The sequence below is a fragment of the Acipenser ruthenus genome, chromosome 10, assembly GCF_902713425.1.
Source record: "Acipenser ruthenus chromosome 10, fAciRut3.2 maternal haplotype, whole genome shotgun sequence".
NCBI lineage: Eukaryota > Metazoa > Chordata > Actinopteri > Acipenseriformes > Acipenseridae > Acipenser > Acipenser ruthenus.
This window is the reverse complement of record NC_081198.1, coordinates 8,741,582-8,764,814: the sequence shown is the minus strand read 5'-3', so window position 1 is coordinate 8,764,814 and position 23,233 is coordinate 8,741,582. Positions and strand designations below refer to the sequence as shown.

The following is a 23,233-nucleotide window of genomic DNA, read 5'->3' as shown; positions in this document are numbered from 1 at the left end:
TGAAACCTGCACCCATTGTGCTGACTCCAGTGTCCTACTCATACAAGCATTCTCTTTATGTATGTCAAGAATAGAGATCTCTAAAGTTAAATGGGCTTTTATAAATCACTTACAGAGTGAATTCTGATCTTTTAAACCTTTACAGTATTCTTTGCCCCAAGGGAGTTAAACTTCAGATTTGCTGGCTCTAATTATTCCTCCGAGTTCTCAGTATTGAGCTTGCAGACTCAAACATCAGTACTGAGCTCTCTATTTAATTTGCAGCTTGCGAGATCGTGATAGTGAACTATCTGAGTTTCAGAGCTGAGTTCCCTTTATTAAATTTGATGACTTGAAGATCCCATACAGGATTTTCTTCATTGAATTTGTACGCCCTAAGATCTCTGTTAAGAGTTTTTTGTATTAAATTCACTTTACTAGTATATAACAGTGTTAGGTTATTTGTATCAAATATTGTTGGCACCATGATTCAGGTGCTCGGTTCTCATTCTAAAATTATTATGTTATGTTATGTTAGACTTCTGTTATGATCATGCATCTGTATTTAAAATGTGTCTGGTTAAAAAAAAAAAATACAAAGATAAAGTGTAAGTATAAGTACTGTAGAAGATAAAAGTATAGACCTTTCTGTGATAACATTAGTACTATATGGCAAATTATCATTTAGAGATATCTCAAATTAATCTAGCTTCGCCCACGCTACTCCACTACTCCGCTCGCTCCACTGGCTCCCGATCACCGCTCGCTTCCAGTTCAAGACTCTTGTACTAGCCTACAGATGCCTTGACCAGACTGCACCCAGCTACCTCCAGACCCTCATCTCTCCCTACACCCACACTCGACCTCTCTGCTCCGCCTGCACTAGAAGACTAGCTCTACCTCCCCTAGCTCTAGCTCTACGCTCCCCTGCCTCCAGAGCCCGCTCCTTCTCCACCCTTGCTCCGCAGTGGTGGAATGACCTTCCTACAGATGTCAGGACTGCCCAGTCCCTGACCACATTCCGGCACCTCCTTAAGACTCACCTCTTCAAACAGCACCTGTAGAACTCCTCTGTTTGTATCCTGGGACACTATCACCCTTCATGTAAATGTGCTTTATTTTGCTCTTATCTGCCCCCTATTTTACTGCATTTAATCCTGTACTTCAGAATACTGTAATCTGCCAAGTGTTTAACCTGTAGTACTTTGTATTTAATCATATCCTGATGTAACTATCACTATTTAATCATATCCTGATGTAACTATCACTATTATCTGCTGTATTATTGAATTGTGGTTTGTCACACTTGTACTTTGCTTGAACAAAAGTTATTGTATTTCTTGCTCTTATTGTATTACTTGTATTGTAACACTTGAAATGTATTTGCTTACGATTGTAAGTCGTCCTGGATAAGGGCGTCTGCTAAGAAATAAATAATAATAATAATAATTTAAAGATATCTCTAAATCATTTTAAGATATCTCAAATACATTTAAAGATATCTCAAAATGATTTCCAGATATTAAATGGAGCTTTAAATGAGATATTCAAAATGCATTTTCAGGTATCTTTAAATCATTTTAAGATATCTCGAAATGTTTTTTTTTTTTTTTTTTAGATATCTTTAAATCATGTTTTAGATATCTCAAAATAACTTCCTGTTCATTTAGAGATCACTAAATCAGGTCGGCAGGTCAGCATTTTAAATGAGAACTTGTTCTCAATGTCTACCTGGTTAAATAAAGGTTTGAATTAAATTTAGAAATATCTGTAAATAACTTCCAGTTCATTTAGAGATACCTCTAAATCATTTAGAGATGCAGATGAACTTGTTTTATATCACCTTGCTTAATATCATTCCCCGTTTTATTACCACGATTTTTCAAAAACCTCTTCCCATGCATCATAGGTTTTTTGAGAAATTACCTTTTTTAATATCATCTCACAAATCTGCTTATTGTCACGTTTTGTGCAGACTGTCAAATGCTGCTTGGCTGGACTACTAAGTAACCACAGGATATAATTAATTTCCAATGCAACTAACAACCAATAATAATCTCGGCTGATAAACTGACATTTTGTGCAGCCTTTCAAATGCTGCGTGGGGAGTCTTAATGGGATACAGTACAGTTACAAAACACCAACATCACCAATTTTTTTTTTTTTCACAAAAAAACCCCCACCAAATGCAATGCCTAATTGATAGCTGTCATCAGTCACAATTTATTCCTTTTGTAGAGAATGACACAAACTGTTTAGTTCCAGTTAATGATACAAAACGTATTTGTCCTGTAGTGAACTATATGCATTTGTTTAAATGTAAAGAACGACATGTAAATGTACAGTATTAAAACACTGCTCTTTAATTCACTGTTAGTTTTCTTTCTTTTTGTCTCGCACTCGTAATGTGCTGTCATAGAAACGTGAAACCCGCTTTATATCATGACCCGCTTTATATCACGAATTATACCTGCACGGCAATCATGATATAAAGAGGCTTCATCTGTATCTCTATATAACTTCCTATTCATTTTGAGATATCTCTAAATGGACAGGAAGTCAATTAAAAACATAGAACATTTTCACAGGAAGTCATTTAGAGAGCTCTTGAAATTACTTCCTGTTAATTTTGAGTTATCTCCTAATGAGTCAGAGATATCTATAAATGAACAGGAAGTTATTTTGAGATATCGCTTAATGATTTAGAGAGATCTCTAAATGACCAGGAAGTTATTTCGAGATATCTCTAAATGACAGTTTAGCGTACCATGCTAGCAAAACATTTAAAGATATCTTTATTTTATTTGTAGATATCTCAAAATTAAATTATGGTATCTTCAAAAGGGTTTATTTACAGATATCTCATATTAATTTAAGATATCTTGAAATGCAATTTGAGATATCTCTAAATGATAATTTGGCTTGCCATTTACACTCAGCACTGGAGACAGAAGCCTTGTTATTTATCCACAGAGAGCTTATCACATTGCTCCAAGAGTGTGCCTTTTTGGGGGTGATTCAGTCAAGTTCATAGTGAAATCAGCTCAAAACTAGGTCGTGCATAGATGAAATCGGATGCAAGTCCCCTAGGACCTAAGTTAAATCAGAGGTAAGTCTAGTCAACATATTAATAAATAATAATCAAAATCAGAATCATAACTTTACAAAGACAGCAAACAAATTAACACGGAAACAACTATCTGTGTTGTGTTGCACTGCATAATATGACTACTTATTTAATTATATATATATATATATATATATATATATATATATATATATATATATATATATATATATATTACACACTACCGGTCAAAAGTTTTAGAACACCCCCATTTTTCCAGTTTTTATTGAAATTTAAGCAGTTCCAAGTCCAGTGAATAACCTGAAATGGTACAAAGGTAAGCGGTAAACTGCCAGTGGTTAAAAAAAAAAAAGTTTAGGTTACCAAAAACTGAAAAATAATGTACATTTCAGAGTTATACAAAAAGGCCTTTTTCAGGGAACAAGTAATGGGTTAACAACTTACAGCTGTTCTGCAGCAATGGAAGTACATTAAGCCTTGAAAGTTGATGCTAACAATTCCTACAGGTGTCCCAACTTTTGTTGATTACTTACAAACCCTCTGTCTGTATAAAAGCAGTGTTGGAACAGATTGTGTTACTACACCCTCTTAAGCATTATTTGGACAGTATTGTACTGCAGGAAGTAGTATATTGCTCTCATAATGGCAAGAAAAAGGCAATTAACAAAGGAAGACAGACAGACCATTATAACCCTTAAAAGTGTAGGTCTTTCCTTTAGAGAAATTGCAAAGAAAGCCAAGGTGTCAGTGAGTACAGTTTCCTACACCATCAAAAGGCACTTGGAAACTGGAGGAAACTCTGACAGGAAGAGGTCTGGTAGACCCAAAGCCACAACAGAATCAGAAGACAAGTTTCTGAGAGTCAACAGCTTGCGTGATAGGCAGCTCACAGGACAACAGCTTCAAGCACAGCTTAACACTGGTCGAAGTAAGCAAGTCTCAGTTTCAACTGTGAAGAGAAGACTTCGAGCTGCAGGTTTGACAGGTCGAGTGGCAGTAAGAAAGCCATTGCTAAGATGGCAAAATAAGAAAAAGGCTTGCCTGGGCCATGAAGCACCGCCAGTGGACTATTGAAGACTGGAAGAAGGTCTTATGGACCGATGAATCAAAATTTGAAATCTTCGGTTCATCACGCAGGGTTTTTGTACGCCGTCGAGTAGGCGAAAGGATGGTTCCTCGGTGTGTGACACCAACTGTCAAACATGGAGGAGGAAGGAGCATGATGGTCTGGGGCTCTTTTGCTGGATCCAGAGTCGGCGACTTGCACAGAGTGAGTGGCACCCTGAACCAAAACTGCTACCACAGCATTTTGCAGCGCCATGCAATACCCTCTGGTATATGCCTAGTTGCTCAGGGGTTCATCCTACAGCAAGATAATGACCTAAAACATACCTCCAGGCTATGTCAGAACTACCTTGGAAGAAAAGAACAAGACAGTAGGCTTCAAATCATGGAATGGCCAGCACAGTCTCCAGACTTAAACCCCATCGAGCTGGTTTGGGATGAACTGGACAGAACGGTGAAAGCAAAGCAACCTACAAGTGCAACACATTTGTGGGAACTTCTGCAACAGTGTTGGGAAGAACTTTCCGAACAATATTTGATTTACATTGTAGAAAGAATGCCACGAGTGTGTTCAGCTGTTATATCTGCAAAAGGTGGCTACTTTGAGTAAAAAATTTAGATTAAATGTTGTTAAACAAAATGATTCCATGATTTCTTTTTTTATCTCCAATTGTTTATTTGTTCTATGCTTTAATTTCAGAGTACGTTGAGACATTAAACTGCGTAAATTTCAATAAAAACTGGAAAAATGGAGGTGTTCTAAAACTTTTGACCGGTAGTGTGTGTGTGTATATATATATATATATATATATATATATATATATATATATATATATATATATATATATATATATAATGATTCTGACTGGGATTATTATTTATCAACGGGCCAACTGGACCTAGCGCTGATTTCGCTGTGGTCCGAATGGACTTAAATCTGATTTCATTTCGGTCAGACAGTGCTGAGGCCGACTGCCAATTTGACAGGTACCCGATTCAGTCATACCCAACTAGTCCTTGGCTTTCATTTTTTGAGACAACCTAAAAAGGTACAGTACCCAGTGACATGTCTATGTGAACTACCTCCAAAGCTTATTTTACTGGATGTGAATCTATGTCTCCAAAGGTAAAAGCATAACCCACTGTGCCTCTGACCTAATATATTTCTACTGCTGGTTGCCTTTTATTTGTTGGTCAGATCTGTGACATTTTCGTCACAATTCAACATACCTTAAGGCAGAGCAGCTTTTATGCTACTGGTCACATAACTTGTAAATTTGCAAGGCGAAAAAAATGAAATTAAAAAAAAAACGCATCATAGAATAAGAAAGAAAGCCTATTATGAAAAGCAATTTGGACAGGGGTGCTGCTGAATGGCAAGACAATCCAAAAACACAAAACCCAAGTCAGTATCTCTTTACCTGGAGATGTATGGCTTGAGGTGTATTGAATTGCACTGACAAAGAGTCAGTTGAAGGGTGATAGTTTCCAGTGTTGCTCATGCAGTATGAACTACAATACAGTAAGCTCACCAAAAATAAGAGGACATTCAGCCTGTCAGTGCGCGTCTGTTTTCTTAACTGATTAGACACTTCTCCAAGTGTTTTACTGTTGCCTTATGCAATATAAAAATAAGACGCCTTCTTAAATTGCTACATTGCAAACTAAACTGAAATGCAGTCTTCTCTCTCCGTTCAGCCGCTATTGAACACACACACACACACACACACAGTTTACTGGATTCCCAGGTTCCTAGTTCCTCGTCTTTTCCCATTTCACTGGTCATTTCCACTTGGCCCAAGGAAATATATGATTATATGATTTATGGATAACTGCACTACTTGTACCTTCAGGATTCAACTTTTAAGTAAGGTGATGGTTTTGATAGGAGTGTTAGTGTGAGAATTTCCAACCACCATGGTATTTAGTCAAGCAGGAGGACTGTTTAATGGAAGACATGCTTCTCCTGTAGTTAAAGTACAATTGCTTTTCTAACAGCTGGTGAAATTGAGAATAATCACAGCTTGGCAGGGCTTTGCTGGTACCAGCACATTCACAGCTCATTAAAGAGAGTTTTGCCGACATGGTCACTGAAAGTGTCTTTCCTGGCTGATTTGGGATGCTCTTAAAGCCACTTCTTGAGCTCAAAGGTTGTTTAAGAAATGGGCAGTTGCAATTACTGTGTATGTTTTGAAGGTCAAGAGATGCAGCTGTTTGGTTTCCTTGTTTGGTTTTCCTTTTAGTTCTCTATACTTTATACTACTTAATAATACTACTGAAACAATGAAATATAGCCCAGGCTTAATAGTGCTGTTAAAGTGCACCTTGCTAACCAAGTTTAGTTATAATTCCCAGATATATTTACTGAAAAAAAAAAAAAAAATCCATTGGTTACTGTACTAACATCCGTGTTTCTTGGGTATGCATGGCCCAGATTAAACTGGTGTTAACATTATATTCCATGCCTTACCAGTTCAATATCCCTAGTAGTTTTTTATTACTAGTCCAGTATGTCTTCTGTCTACTCTGCCAATTATCATTTTTGACAACACTTTCTAAATATTTGGTTTGTCCAGTGTAATTTAGACACCTATAGCACTCCTGGCCTGCGTTACCACTTTTCTAAATTGCTTTATCAGTGTTGAACAGGTAGAAGAATACCATAGAGTAGTTATTGTATAAAACATGACAAATAATGGTCATATTAGAAACTGTAAAGGATCATTTACAGAAAACAAACAAAAGGGTACAAAAATAAGGTGTTTCTGTGTTCTGTTGCTGCAATCAGTTATATTTTATTTGTGTGAAGAGTGTCTGTAAATAAATCAATAATTTCATTCTATCTAACTCCAGACAGAAGAATTTTGCCCGTGGGATTGAGAAGCAGCTACCAGATGCCATGGTGGTGGCGTCAGTCCCGACAGAGGTCCAGTGCCAGGAGGAGCTGTCTGACCCAGTGCCTGACCCTGAATACCTGACAGGTAAGTGATACTTCTTCTCTTTCCCTCTCCTTTAACCCTCTACTGGTGCATATCATCAGCATCTCATGACTGGCACGTGCCCGTCATGCCTTCTGTTGTGATCTTTGTTTTACAGAACTAGTTTGTTACACACTCTCAAAAGCAAATTCCCCATAGCCTGATGGTGGGTTCAGTTTCACTTTCTGGAGCCTTTTTTTATATTTCTTATACTGTGACAGTGGTTTCATCATTTCAGATAGTTTCATATATATATAAAACAAATTCAAATATACAGTACACACAGACATATTAAAGGATGCATAAATAGGTATTAATACTGAGAGGTAAATAATTTGGTGGGGTGCTCTTGCTTTCAAATCTAATGAGCTGAATTTGTTCATTTCATTTAACACAGCCCATGAAATAGGCTCCATTCTTTTATTGTAACCCCAGTGCTTTGAGTCAAAAGGATGCATCCTTATCAAGAAATAAATCTACCACACCTCTGCAACTCCTTCATGTTCCCAGGTTTCAAAGTGCTGCATCATTTTTCATCTTCTTTCAAGTTACATATGTTTCAGATTCCTGCATGCTCTGTAAATGAAGGATTACTATCTCTAGGCAAAATGCTAAATTAACAGCATGGAGGTTTTAACAACAAATAAATCAATCTGTTTTTTGTTGTTCTTTTTATATCGTGTCTTGTAAAACAGTATTTCTCTCAAATTCCCAATCCTATTTTTAAAACTTGTGCTGAGAAGTGCAGTATCACTCTCTTATTCTCTAATGGGAATACAATTACAGCCCAAACCTCAGCCACATTTGCCTGCTCTCGAATTTATGCAAAATTACAGTGAAGAGTTATCATTGAATATATATATATATATATATATATATATATATATATATATATATATATATATATATATATATATATATATAAAATATTATTATTATTATTATTTTTTTTGCTGTGTTCTTTTGGTTTTACTGTTTTTTTTTAAAAAATTTTTTTTATATATTTATATATTAACATCCCTCGAATTACAGATTTGTTGTTGACTATACCAGTGTCATCTGGCTCTCTGGGCTAATGATCAGGTTGGGAGAACTCAGGTAATCCTACTGTGATTGTCCAAGCAGTTGGCAAGGTAATTGCCAATCATTGCCACATCCCAATGACATCATTAAGCAATCTGTTTTTATTGAAAACTCTGCTTTCAAAGGAGACTAAATAGAACATCTGCTGTCATCCCATGGGATTCTATCACAATCATGAGACCTTTTTACCACATAATGCAATGGCCTAAAGAAGGTCATTGCATTATATAGTACATCACAGTTATGAGAGATCTTTGAAACCAGGTTGTTTCTAATAGTAAGGGGTTTATTCAGTTGATCTAATTGAATCCCAGGGAGGCTGCTATTTAAATAATTAACAGAGCATTTTAAATATATTTAATTACATAGTTGTAAAAACGAATGAAATTGTATGGGAAGGTGTTGCACTTGTTTCTCAACTTATAAGTAAGATGCTTAAATTGTGGCACAGCACGAGTTTAATGTGTCACCATACGGACCCCTTCAAGCTGTAGTAACGCTACAGTTCCTTGTCAGAACAAGAATGTGTTGATAAATATGGGATCTGGGTGTGGGGCAAACATACTGTATTTTCGATTGTCTTCAGCAGTGGGGATGTGTTGTGCCAAATGCACTACAGCAAGAGAAATTGACTGCCATCTTTTCCAGGCTATAAGAAGAACTTGTATTGAAATACCCAACTTAAGGATCACATTCATTAATATGTTTAAATTAATTAGCACTCTTCATTATAAATGTCTTCTTTGGAGCTCAGGATTGCCTAGCAGTAAACCACACAGCACTGTTATATATTTTATCAAGAAAGTTAGAAAATAGATGGGGTACAAAAGTAGAAATGAAGATGAATATAAAAATAGCATAGATCAGTACATTAAGTTTCAGCAGTCAACAATATTCAGGTAATATCTCAGCTGTAGTAAAAAAAAAAAAAAAAAACAATTACGTGGAAACGCATGTATTCATCAATTGTCTAAAATTGATCTTTCTGTAGAAAGTAGTGATACTCCTATCAGTAAACAAATAACATGACTATGCAAATATGATTGAGTAAATATCAGTCAGTAAATATCAAAATACGAAATCAGAATTAATGCTTTATCAATCTAATGTTAAAATATATCTCTTTTAATTAGAATCAACGGTACATAAACTTAACACCCATTTAATTTGTTATTTATTCCAGCACCTTTTACTCAATTTCTTAGATCACTATTTATTCTCACTTTGTTTGTTGATAAAATATTATTTCAGCCCCTTTCATTCAATGATACAATGTCTAAATATATCCCTTTACATTTCACAAATATCACCCTTTCTGCAATTATACATGTATTCTATCCCCCATGTATATTTTCTGTAGCTCTTTTCTGCTCTTTTAGTTTAATGGTGAACACTCAGTTTGTTTTGCAGCGTTGATTCCTTGTGTGACAACTTTGTTGAGCGTTGTCCTTCAAGGCCTTTGTTTAATGAAGCTCTGCTTTGCATTGATATGACCAGTCCGGCAGGCTCAATCAGTCCATAATTAATTAATTCATTACTAACCTTTCCTTTCTTCAGTGACGATCCAGGTTTATATAGTTCCTTTTTATTTATTTATTTATTTATTTATTTATTTTTTTGACAATACAGGTTTTCTTCTAGTGCTGGGTTTAATGGAGAACTGGTATTTTTCAGTTGACTGAGACAATCTCACAGAAACAAAACTGCTCTTTTTGTGACCTTGAGGGTGTTTACAACTTATAGATGTTAGTATCTTGTTTGTTTAATAACAAAAATAATTGGGGCGCCAACAACTGGAAATGATTGAGTCAACTTGGCCTCTGTCTTTATCACTTGTTGCTATGGTTACCATGCCAGTTCTGTTCTATTTACAACCTTCTGTTAGAATTTGAATGTGCTTGTGCAATTACAAATATATTTAACCCCTTAACTACCCTTACGGTCCTGCAGGGCTGTGTTTCTCTATTATCGAAATACTATTTAGAAAAGATCTTAAAAGGATTTAAGGATATAAATCATCCAATAATTTGACCTTTAAATCTGTTTACCTGTGCTCAAAACAATAAAACTAAAATTGAATAATATTCCAGTAATTAATTATTTTATTATCTTTATAAACCTTCTAATATCTGTTCAATGACACAAGTGATCTACCACATTAAACAGAATTTCTGATCGATGGCCTGTTCTGGCAGAATTACTTTAAATATCTTAAATAAAAAAAGAATGTAAGTTGATGATGGATAGTAGGTCAGCTGCACCATCTCCTCGCTGATTCAGGTTTGTTGCCACTACGGTCTGTGTATTTGTCACCATGTCAGCACTTCCAACACTCTTCCAACTCCCCTTCGAGGGCAGCTCATTCATCTACCTATTCATCTTCCAGTTAGAGAGCCATTCATCATATACCTGAGGGTTCTATCAATTATTCCAATTGGGAGGAAAGGGAGAGAAGTCTTTGAAAGGCAAATACATCTTTATTTAATTGGAGTCATGTAAGCCAGGAAATTGCTCAGTGGGTTACTGCAAAGGCTAAGAGATACGTTTCTCAAATCTGCGTTGGCATATAACTTACGTGAGGATAATAGAGGTATTTGACCATGTGTTGGTCTGCCTATTTTTATTAGTTAGGGACCATTACTCACAATATGGGGCTCTTGTTTTGGCACCAACATGTTTACTTATAGTTTTATTTTTTGTAGTGCATGTGAAGTATTGAAAAATTACAATAAGGTAAAACTTCTATAAGTGACTAACTAAGTGAAGTACTGAGAAATAGTAAAACTGACATCTCTAGCTGACAACAGTATCTACTGGATGATCAAAAAGCACGTAGGAATCAAACCAAATATCAAGGCACTTGAATTTATCAGTCAAGTCCATACAAGAGTCATGCAAGGTGGTTATAGCAAGCTTGGTACAGCGCAAATGGCATATTATCACTCTTATACAAGTTCATGTAAATCCAGTCCCTACAGATATTCGACAGAGCAAACAAGTTTCAATTCCGACTGGATTGGTGGCCCATTGTGGCCTTAAATGTTTTGGATAAAAACATATGTACTTGTAATTAATATGAATACTTGTACTCAGAGGAAACAAATTGTGTGTGTGTGTGTTTTTTTTTTTTTTTTTTGTAGTCACTGTGCTCTAGTTACAGAGAGAAAAACATACAAGCAGTTCAGTTTTACTGCACTTTCAAGGCTGGGTCTTGATTTAATAAACATTTGGGAAAAGAATGTGTTGATATCAAAGAATTTCAATCCAGAGGGAAATTTACTCTTTGCTTGCTATTCTTGTAGTATTTTTGTAGTATTTCTGGACTGAATTTACACAATTTACAGCAACAACTAATGTCACAGCAATCATACAACATATATTTAGGGATTACAACCATATATACTGTGTGAAACAAACTTATTTTATGAGTCGTGTAAACAGATTGCTACTTTAGCTGAAAGGTTAGCAAATACAGGTTGCGTAAAAAAATTCCTGTATTGTGAGATATAGCATGAAAGGCCTCTGTCTGAAGTATACCCAGCAAACAGACGACAACTGCATAATAAACGAAGGGAGTCCTTTTCAATTGCCATGTTATCATACTCCAAAGGTGTGGATTCCTTTTAAACCTCTTGATATTGCCTGACATAACATTGCAGCTAAGGGAGAGAAAAAAAAACATCAATATTTAATTAGGTCACGCTGTAATTTATGGCATAAGAGAATGTCACACCTTTGGCGAAAAAATGTATGGCATGTTTGAAAACCATGCAGTGCATATTTAATCCTTGTCAGATAATTTAGCAAAAGGAAACAACAAATGGTTTTGGCCTGTCGTTTTAAGAGACAAATAGATTTTTGCAAATGCAAACAGCATAAAGGTATACACCCCAAGGCTATTTGTTTTTCTTAGACTATATGCATGCATGTGGGACCTTTTGTTTTTCACACTTGTGGTTTAACTTAGTTACACTCTCGTGTACATTTATTTATATCAGCCTTCTAAAACAAGATCCTCTACACGATCAGTTTCAAAAAAAAAAAAAGGTAATTCTAAAATGTATAATATGTATTCGGTTAGGGGTGTAACGATTCACTGGTATGTACGATTCACTGGTACAGACTCTAAAGGTTCGAGTTAATCGATACACTATCAGCCGTATCAGTGCAAAATAAGGTAAAGGTAACTTTAAAAAGTAATTATACAGTTTATATAGAAAACAGTTTATATAGAAAAAAAAACTGAGAATATACTTTTACGTATAAACATACAGAAAAAAACACATTTTAAGTTCAAACTGCTAAGATAGCGGTCACGAAAGTAATGTCAGATGAAAACAAAGATAAACCTATACAAAAATCTTAATCAAATGTGTGGGATCATTTTGATTTTAATCTAAATGAAAAAAAGAAACACGATTGATAAATCACCTATGATTTGTAAAATATGCCGCACAGAAATTAACTATACTGGAAATGCAACCCATGTATCGAGGTATGTATTGTTGTGAACCCAAAGATACACACCCCTAATCAGGGGTCATTCCGAATAATTGCCTTTAAGAAATTAAGTTAAGTATTAATTAAATGTAATAAAATGTTACATTCTGGGAACTCGTGGTGACAGTAGTATGATCAAATCAGAACCACATGGGACGGTGCGGCATTCCACTCTACTACTCCTTGGTAAGCAGAACAATAGTTTTCTAATACAGTAGGCTAATAGTTGTTGAATATTTCCTGCCCTCTTGCCACAGTGAACATGTTAAGTCATGAGCCTTACTGACATTCATTAGTTGATAGAGTTCATGCTTCAGCTTCATGCACACCCTGCCACAGTTTTACGTTCCATAGTAGGGTGTTTTTGGAGAGAGCTGGCCCATTAAAAAAAACAGACTTGGGACCAACCTTTATGGTGAATAATGGTGTAATTTAATGTCTTCCTTGACACTGATTAATTACAAACAAATTCAAGAACTGATTTTTCTGTACTAAATGACAATTTATTAATGAATTACATTGCATGTGATAATTAATACTGTGGGAGTCCCAGCAGGAGACCGCCCTCTCTGAGCAACGTCTTAATTAAGTGTTTAATTTTGCCGCAGCCAGAATTTGTAGCATCAGTGCGGAGGAGGGCTGGTACAAGTTTGGAGAAGCAATATTCTTTTCAGTATCAGGAGGGTATCAGGAGAGAATCTCTAGGGGTCATCGAAGCGTACTCATGTTTGAAGAGCACCACTATCAAATTAAAAAAAGAAAAACAATTTTAAGGAAGAAAATGCTCCCAAGATTTAGCAGTCTTTCTTACCTCCTGCAGTGAAAAGTAATATTAAGTGTGCTTCACAAAAGCATAGTGGAGGTGTTTGTACTTTTATTTTCAATCCACTTGAATAGTACCACAATACCAGGTGTTTATATGTACTGCAGTCAGTATAATGACTTTCCACACAATTGCTAAATCAGGAGATACAAGAAAATGTGTAGTGCTTCCTTCTAATAAGAGCTGCTATGTTTATCCTGGCTGGAGGACAGGAAGTCGAAGATTTACTGAGCCCTTCATTACCCAGCTTTCCCGCAGGAGGCAGTTCTGGTCCTGCAGGTCTGTGCTGATGGATGGGGGCAGCAGAAAGGTCAATTAGGGTTATGGTGTGCTGCTGAAGAATTCGGCCCCACTCTTTTCCCCAGTAAGTGTTACTTTGTATGGTACTCAAGCGTACCTTACAATTACAGGAGTTGGCTGGAGACACTGAGCTGTTATTCTCAATGTAAAGTGGTGGCTTGTAAATCATAGTGTCAGCCAATGAGAGCACAGAAACCCATGGGGCAAGGTTTTCTGAGCTGTGAATTCTCACTCCAAGAAACCATTTGCACTTGACCACAGAAGAGTACTTTCCCATTTAAAGTTTTGAATAGCTTTTATTATACAGAGAGTTAGAAGAGGAGCAGGTCGTAACTTGTGCAGTGCACAGGGATTACCAAATACATGCGGACACTGTTTGAATATGTACTGAAGATGAAGTCTTAAGACCATTCTGCCTGTGTACTTGTAATATTAACTATTGATACAGTGTTGTGTGTGCAGCTGCATTCAAGTGTTCACTATAAAGTCACAAAGATAAAGTCACTCATTATTTTAAACAGTGTTGGTTCACTGAGAAGGCTAATGTATTTATTTTCATTATTGACATTTTAATTTGTGTTTGTGTTCTAAGGTGCTTAATTATGTTCCAACTGCTGACACAAATAAAAACATCAGCCTTGTCAAACTGACCTTTGGTTTGTCACTATGGGGTTTCCTGTAATGCTGTATCTAATTAAATTGTTATCAAGTATAGTCTACTATGCACAGCTGTTTTGCTCAAAACAAGCACTTGTAACATCTGTTAAAATAATATTTTGTAATAAATTAACAACCACTGTCTGGAATGCCTGAATATAAATTGAACACAAGCTGACCGAATACAAACTGACTTTATAATTAGATTATTTTTTAAGATTTTCTTTAATAAGAAACACAAAAAAAACATGCAAAATGTGTACCAAGTACTTAAAGAGCATGGTTAGGTTAATAGGTACAAGATCAAATAGTCTGCATTATTTATATTTCTATGCCAACAGTATTTTGAATATGTGTCTTATGAAGAGGAAATCCCAAATTACATCTTTTCATGAAAAGTAATTTACTTTTTATGCATGAATATACTTGCATTGGTTGGAAAATTCAAATACTTAATTGACATTTGAGGTTCATATTGACTGGCTTCCAAGAACACCCATCAAACATAAGGTGCTCTTACAGAATACTAATTTTAGATGGGAGATTGTTCAGGAAATGTTACAGGTATTTCCCACATTTGAATGCGGTAGACACAGTTTACACCTAATACCCTATTCTCACTACCTAAATAATGTGTCACGAACAGTTGTTGAAACTCAGGATTTGGTGCTCACTTAATTCACAATCATGTTGTCAGAACATGATAGTTGTGCATTATTTAGATAGTGTGAAAAGGTATTCAGGTAATTTAATATTCTAATAATCAAGCAGATATGTTTGTCCCTCTGATCGATTGGCCCATTTTTGTGTAGTTTACAGACAACACATTGTTAATTAGATAAAAATAATCAATTGTTACATACCTCCAATGTGAGATCAATGCACATCGAAACATTGTGTGATGGTCATTCATTCATAATCACATTTTCAACGCATGATGAACACACATTATTTAGCCAGGGACACACTTCCTTTTTAATTTGTTTAAAACGAAAGATACAGAAGTCAGTTATTTGGAAGGTCATGCTCATCTGCTGTGCAGGGTTGTAGTGCTAATGTGAACTGAAAAGCAGTTTTGAAGACATTTCTAAATTAATATTTTAACTGCTTTGCACTGACTTTTGTTTCTAAAAAAAAAATAATAATTTAGATGCCACACCTTTCTGCTCTTAATAGATGTGTAGATTTGGTTCATCTTTGTGTGTCAACCCTTTTTTTTACACTACAGCTATTATTTTCTTGGAACACTGTTTCAAGAATCACTAATTGTGCAGAATCTGTTGCCAGCTATAGGTTTTACCTGGTGTATTTGCAAAATAAATGTTCTTTATTACCAGGGAATATTGTAACTTTCAAATTATCTGCTGTAGTAACATGCTTTATCATTTTTCATATCGTTTACTTTAAAATCTGTTTTATTGATTATTGTAAAGTGTCTTGGGGAAATGTGTCTGATGTGAAAGGCGCTATATAAACACAATTATAGGTTATGTTGTCTTCATCAATGGACAAATTCAATTTTCATATACCTAAAGATATAGAAAGAAGAAAATTGTTTTGGTTTTAGGTTCCACAGAGTTTATTTGTGAGAAGAATTAGGTTATCGAGTAGAGATATACTTCGGAATTGCATTACACTCTTCCGTAGCGTGTTGAATGTAATTGCTGTTGATGCTGGGATTTTGTTATTCAGATTAAATTGCTTTCTTAAGGATTGTGTGTGTAAATTGGGAACTGTATGGAAGTGTCTGCCCTATGAGTCTACCCTGAAAAAGAAAACGCAATAATAAATTGGAGGACTCATGAATAAGTCAATACAAGTGTGCCTTTTGTTCCTGTGTTCATTTGCCAAGGGTTTTCTTATGTGAAGTGTCTGCTACTATTGGGCACCTTTGATTCTAATGGGAACAATATGTGTGTACACTACCATAAGGTTTTATTATTTAATATTGTCTTGATATGTATTTGCTCTGAAAAGTAATTCTCAACATTTAACTAAATGAAAATTGATTTTTTGTATTCCTAGTTTGTTTACATTTTTAAACTTGTTTTTCTTACAGCTGCTACTATTGAGGGATAGTGAGCTGGAATTTACTGGGTTGTTTGAAGAATGCAGCATAAATCAAATCAATTAGTGTGGGCTTTTGATGTGTGGTATTTTAAATATGTTATTTAATGTAATTACGTCATGAAAACATGGCACTGTTTGAATATTCTTTCAAAATAGTTTGCATCTTTTCGCTAGTTGTTTAAATATTCTGTTACATAAAAAAAATGTTTTGAGCTGCAGAGAAAGCTAAGGTTTGACAGATAAACAGATGCCTGGCCTGACAAGTTAAGCTGCCAAGTTCTTTATCAGTCACTCGGGTGTTCCATGACCAGAGCCCTAGATAGCTGCTTTGGCAGAGCTCTTCCTGAGCAGCATGTATCACAGATGGACAGAGAGATGAGACAGTAAGGCTGCGATGGTACCATAGAGCAACACCTGTGAATTTAGGACCAGTCAATTCTATTTTTAAATACTGTAGTGATGCCTCTGCATACATGAAGATGCCGTCTGCTGAGCTCAGGCCATTTTCTGATCACATTGGGGGTAGAAGTACTAAGATGGGCCAGTCGCAGCGCAAACATACCGCAATTTGCATTTTCGTTAAGACAATTTGCAAAGTGTAGATTTTGTCGTATGTACTAAGAAAAAATATGTTAATGAAGACAGCCGCAATATATTAATTTAAATATTATTTGCGTCATATTAGCAAGATCTCTAGCGAGAGTTGTGCAAAAAATGTTTTCAAATAAAATAGCACCAGTTGAGTTGTGGTTTGCTGCAGCAGAGAGTGCCCGAAGGATAACGTCTATACATGATTTACATGTATTTTAAATATAAATCATTGCACTGAAATAACACTAATGTGTTTTGGGTACACTACACATTACATTATGTAAAAATATAAATCTGTACAGTAGGCCTATACAGAGCAGTAGTAAAGCTTTTTTTAGTTTAGCCTTTAGCCTGGTAACACAAAATAAATCATGCTGCTGCATTGTACACATTGTTGTACAATGCTAAATAAAAGATTATTTTAAATTGAAACTTTTTTTTAATTTTATTTTAATTATTATTATTTTTAACTTGGTCTAGTAGCCTAGACAATTACACACACTATATCATGGTGCTATACAGATGTTCAGAATGAGTTGGAGGGGTTAGCAGCACATGTGTGCAGTCTATTGCTCCCAACACACTGGGAAAACCAGAAATGTCATAGAAATTTATTTTCAATGCTTGTAAGTACACCCTTACTGAAAATTAGGTACTTGGGCGTTCGGCTCAAAAATGCATTGAGCACAACTGGCAACACACGAGAAAAAACGGACTGGGAAATGCCAGCAACAATTGCGACTGTTTAAAACATGCTTTCAAAAGTTCTTAACAAATTGATGCAATTGTAAGTGTTGCAATTGCCCGCAGCTTTAGTACATCTCATTACAATATTTTTTATCCCTTATTTGCACTATCTCCATCCTGTTTGTGCGACTTTCTGCAGGAACGCCCACATTAAATATTAATTTAAGGCTAAAGGGCAAATAAGAACTGCGGCTGCAAAGCATTTATTAAAATGACGCTAACAGCGTTGGGTTTGTTTAGTACATTTCACGCTACACTTCCTTCTGGTTTGCATGTGGTTTGCAATGATTGTGACAGACGCAACACTTTAGTACATCTACCCCATTGTCTCTTTATGGGGACAAAGAGAATACAGTGCCCTGATAAGGGTTCTGTTTCAGCTTAGTTAATTCTAAAATATGAAAAGAAAATGTTTTCTTTCAATTAAAGTTCTTCTGTAGAATTGAACTTGTTTTAGATGTGGTTTGCAAAATTGGCCCCAGGCTATAAACAGTAGAAACAAAATAACACTTATAAATGCCACCCTCTGTAGCATACCCAGACTCAAAAGCCAACATATGTGTATGCAATGCATTAAAATGGAATATTGGGGCTTAGTACATTTCTATACTGTGCGTGTTTGTTTAGGGGAAATTCCTCAAAATTCCTTTGTTGTGGAGGTTACTTTTAAAAAGTAATCTACTACAATTACAAGTAATGTATTACTTTGAAAACAATGTAACAAGCTACAGTTACAGCTTCAAATAGTTAATTCTGAAGCACAGTTTACATTTTCAGACATTTTTTTTTCTTCGGTTTAGTCAGGCTGCAGCTCAAAATATTCTTTGAAGGTCCAGCTATTGAGCCCACATGTTCCCTCCTCTGACACCATTGTCTAGCAAGATGGTATGAAAAGCGTGTTCATTTACAAATTGCTGAAAAATGTAATCAGGTTCCAGTTTCACCCCAATTGCATAAACGCAAAAAGAAAGATAAATACAGGGTTAATGGGCGTGCTTATTGGTGCTACAGTGAAGTGCTGAATAGTAGTCCAAAGCCCCTCTGTGTCTTTATTTTGTTCCATGGGAGTGTCTACACCCTGGATACTGCACTATATTAGTTGGTGTTACATCTTCTTTAATAGCAAACCAGCTATTTTATCATATTTCGGTAGTTCCACTTTAATAAAAGATGCTGTCAGAAATACGAGTCCTGTAATGAGTCTTGTAATGGATACATTGGCTATACCTAGATGATCCAGTCAAAGTGGTAATTAGAATCACTAATTATTAGCATTCAAATCTAATTATCTCTGGAGTTACTGATCAAGAACATTGTAAGATTCACTTCTAATGCTGACAATATTGGGCATACACTGTATCACCCGGATAATTAAATCCACTGACTCAGCTCTTTTGTTTGTTGCAGGTATGGTAAATTACAGCGAGGTGTCTGGCTATCCCCTGGTTCAACAGTGGAAACTGAAATCCATTATGTATCATGTCAGACTCAATCAATGGGCACTTTCAAAGGGTAAGTACTGAACACTGCATGATAACTGGAGCTGGTTGTACAACCAAGTCTTTCTTGTGAGCACTTTGGGTGTTTCATTTAAGCTATATCTAGGTATAGTTGTTTAGACTGAAATTAAGATACATGCTTAGGAAGCAGAATCAGGGCTGACCATGTGCCTTAGCTCAAGGCCCTCAGTTGGCAGAGCACATTTCCATCGCTCAGCTCTGATTCGATGCAGACACTGACTTTAGCTTAATAAGCTGTTAGTTTCCTGTGGCTTAATACTATCTCAGTACAACTAAACCACTGCTTTTTGACAGGCCCTGCCATGACTTCTTCACACTGTACAATCATTCCTTATTATGCTGTGATGAGTCTGTGGCACCAATTACCAGTCTGTGTACAAATGCCTTGGCATTGTCACAAAATGCTGGGTAGGAAGTTTTGGTATCCAGTCCTGGTTTATCCTAATGAGGAAACTAAATGCAAACAAAACAAAACATAAAGTATACAGAGTGAACAACGCCAGTATTTGTTTTTGTCAAACTCTATTGTCATGACTGTAACCATGGTTTGGGTCAGGATGCAGGGCCAAGGCTCCTCCCCCTTCTAATCTTTATTCAACTTGCTGTATAAACCCCTAGTCAAGAACCATACAGTATCTCTTTTGCACTTTTTGCCCCACCATGTCAGGCAGGCAGGTGGAGCTCGGCACCCAGCCGTGGAGGCACGGCAACACGGTGTCTCACCTCCCAGCACTAGGAATCTCCATGTTATTCATTTTTCAGATTTAGCTGCCAAGTAGAGATCAAGACCCTAACCCTGTCACATGCCTCTTTGCAACCCACCATATGTGCAGTTATCAATTTAAAAATGTAGGTGCTAGTCTTTTAAAATCATTTTTTTACCTCCCACTAGTATTTGTATTACAGCACAACTTGCATACCAACATTTTTTATTTGAAGTTTCTAATTAGGATGCGCCATGCAACATCTTTTTAAAAATGTACACAGTCTTCCTCATGTATTTATTGCAAATTTTCTGTAATACATGTTTTCCCTCCTCTCCTCTGCATGACTGTTGTGTAGGAGGAGGTTATGATGACTTCTATGATGAAATAATTACTTTTCTGTTACAGTAAAAGTATAACTGATTCAATAGTTGTGTTTTAAATAAAAAACATTGTTCTGCATGTACTTCTGTCTTTTGACTGCTTCCTGACATTACACCAGCCACTTGGTCAAGCAATCATACATTTGCCACTTTTTTTTATTTTTTTATTATCAAATCCAATGTAGGCCCACTTGTGCAATTTGTCCTATGTAGCATCATATTTTTAATGTAAGCACCATCTTTAAACAACTTCAGTGTTCAGTATTATGCGATGTGAATAATATTAATAGAAAAAAAAATATTTTCTTTTCATTCATGGCAATTGTTATTTTGCTGTGATTGCATGATCCCCCCATGTGTGTAATTAATTAAACCATCCCAGTGATTGATTGTTTTAAGTCAAATTAAATTGACATGCTCCCTTCTTTCCAGCATTTAAATAGATTGGAGAATTCTACAAAAAATGTTAACATACACTAATCCAATGTAGAACTGTACAGTACATGCACTGAATTGTACAGTACTTGTACTGCACTTGTACAAAAGGTGGTATTTTTCCTATACTGTACACTAGGAGTTCAGCCTCAAACATGTATTATTTCAGTTTATTATTTCATTTAATTTCTTCATTACCTTGTAGCCTTCAATGCTGCAGTCCATTCCTTGGATGGAGCCACCCTGCGGAGTGATTATATGTCTGTCCTAAAGGACTTTGGCAACCATTTTGTCCAGGAGGCGGTCTATGGGTTTGAGGAGATGTGTACCATCTGGTACCCCAATAAACAGGTTCAGAGACAGTTATGGGCAGAGTACCAAGACATCAGCAAAGGTGAACATTTAACTTTTTTTACACACTTAAATGTATTTTAAAAAGCTACAATGGACATTACAATGAAGACAGAGATGAGAGTGTTTTTCATAGCCTTTCCATGGCCAAAACAAACACCATTTGGCCTTGTTGTCTTACTATTGTGGGAAAAAAACATTCCTTACCAACCTTAAGGGCAACATCCATTTGTTTACACATTCCTTCTCTTCACAGTTATATCCCCACCACCTCCAAATAATCTGCCACCTTGAAGACACAAATGAAATCTGCTATACCTCTCTTCAAGCATGTAGCATTCTCAAAGGAATACTTTATGCCCTCTTAATTTGCATAGTATTATTAATGTTTTTTTTTTATTATTATGTTTATTGTACTTACTCATTTAGTAGTGTTTCCTGTTTCAGCATTCATAGTTATTTGGAATGTCACCAGCATATTTTCTCTATGGGGCTGTATTTGAGCAAGCATATATTTTATGCAAATTTAGAGGCCATAAATAAATCTTTAAACATGGGTAAATCACCCTGGGATGGGGTAGGATACCAGCTAGATTAATACAGAATGAAAGGCTATTAAAATAGATCCAAACCTTGCAGTAAAGCAGTACAGAATGCAACCTTATATATATATATATATACAGATGATCTACAAAGCAAATTGCTAAAGAATTATTCACTTGTGGGTTGATTGAAACATTCTTGAAGAATATTTATTCTACTCTGAAAAACTAGAAAAAGAACAGATTTGAACTTGATGTGGGCATTATTGGGACACCCTGCATATGCACTGCCTTTAAGCAACAGGAATTGAATACAGCTACTATGCATTCATATAGCAAGCACAATAATCCCGTTCATTTTACTCGTTGTACATTTCCATTAAATGCATAGGGTTCAAATATTCTGTTTTGAAAGAAACATGTGTCATAGCAAACAAGTATTTTGATTTTAACCCTTTAAGGTACAAGGTGCATGTGTGACCCATAAATACATTTTATGCTAACTTTCTTATTTTGCAATGAGGTGCACAAAATAAGGTTTAAAATGTACTGGAAGGTTGTTATCTGGTCATACAAATGGTCAGTTTCCTTGTGACACTTGAGTCACTCTTAAATTTATCTTTAAGAAGAAACCGGTTTAACAGCCACTCATAGTCTTGGAGCCCTGAAAAACTTAATGTAAGTAAAGCCAGTTGTCAAATTGGTATCTGGTGTGTCTTTTAAAAGAAAAAAAGATACCAGCACTGTCAAAATCCATGGGCAGATAAATGATGATCGCCCTTTGTATGGTGCTCTTAGTCCTTCCTCCAAATCTATATGGCTTTTTCTATTTATCTAATACTATAGAAGAGGAAATACCCCAAACGAATAATATAGGAGTGAACTGGCCGAGCTCGATTGAGTGAGTGGGCACTTTAGCAACACCTGCCACAGTGCAATATCTCCAGGATTTGTTGCTTAGTGTACATTCTGTACCCATGGTCTTATTTGGCTTGGTTCTAAACTCATCGCAAGTAAGACAGCAGGTCTATTGCCAGAAAAGGCTGCTTACACCTGCCTCAGTAAATTAGATTTCGTCCATACCGAAGATACAGAGTAGAACTACAAGTACTCTTCCAAACGAGTGTCACTTCATTCTGTGATGTCAACAGAAGCCGCTTATTAAGAGACACCTTTGCTTATTATGAAACCACAACAAACAAACATGGTTCATGCATTCATTTTTATGTATTTATTTATTATTTGTGAATGTCTAACAATGTGAGAGGAGTCACTTTGTTTCCTGAATGACATAAAGTAGCATTGTTTGGTTGTGTATCTACCGTGCACATGACAAGTATCACAACCTCTTTTGAAAAAAAAAAAATGTGTTTGTGAAATACCCATCTAAATGAGTATAAATAACAATAATGGGATC

General features: G+C 35.8%; 1 protein-coding gene across 4 annotated transcripts in view; it reads left to right on the top strand.

Moving 5' to 3' along the window:
• The window catches only part of LOC117409440 (astrotactin-1-like), a 156,562-nt gene that overhangs the window by 91,884 nt on the left and 41,445 nt on the right, over positions 1-23,233 (top strand). For all 4 annotated transcript variants that reach the window (XM_034015524.3, XM_034015503.3, XM_034015492.3 and 1 more), the window contains exons 14-16: positions 6,986-7,113; positions 19,289-19,393; positions 21,129-21,317. In XM_034015524.3, coding sequence (XP_033871415.1) covers positions 6,986-7,113; positions 19,289-19,393; positions 21,129-21,317 — 422 coding nt within the window. The remainder of the gene's footprint in view (positions 1-6,985; positions 7,114-19,288; positions 19,394-21,128; positions 21,318-23,233) is intronic.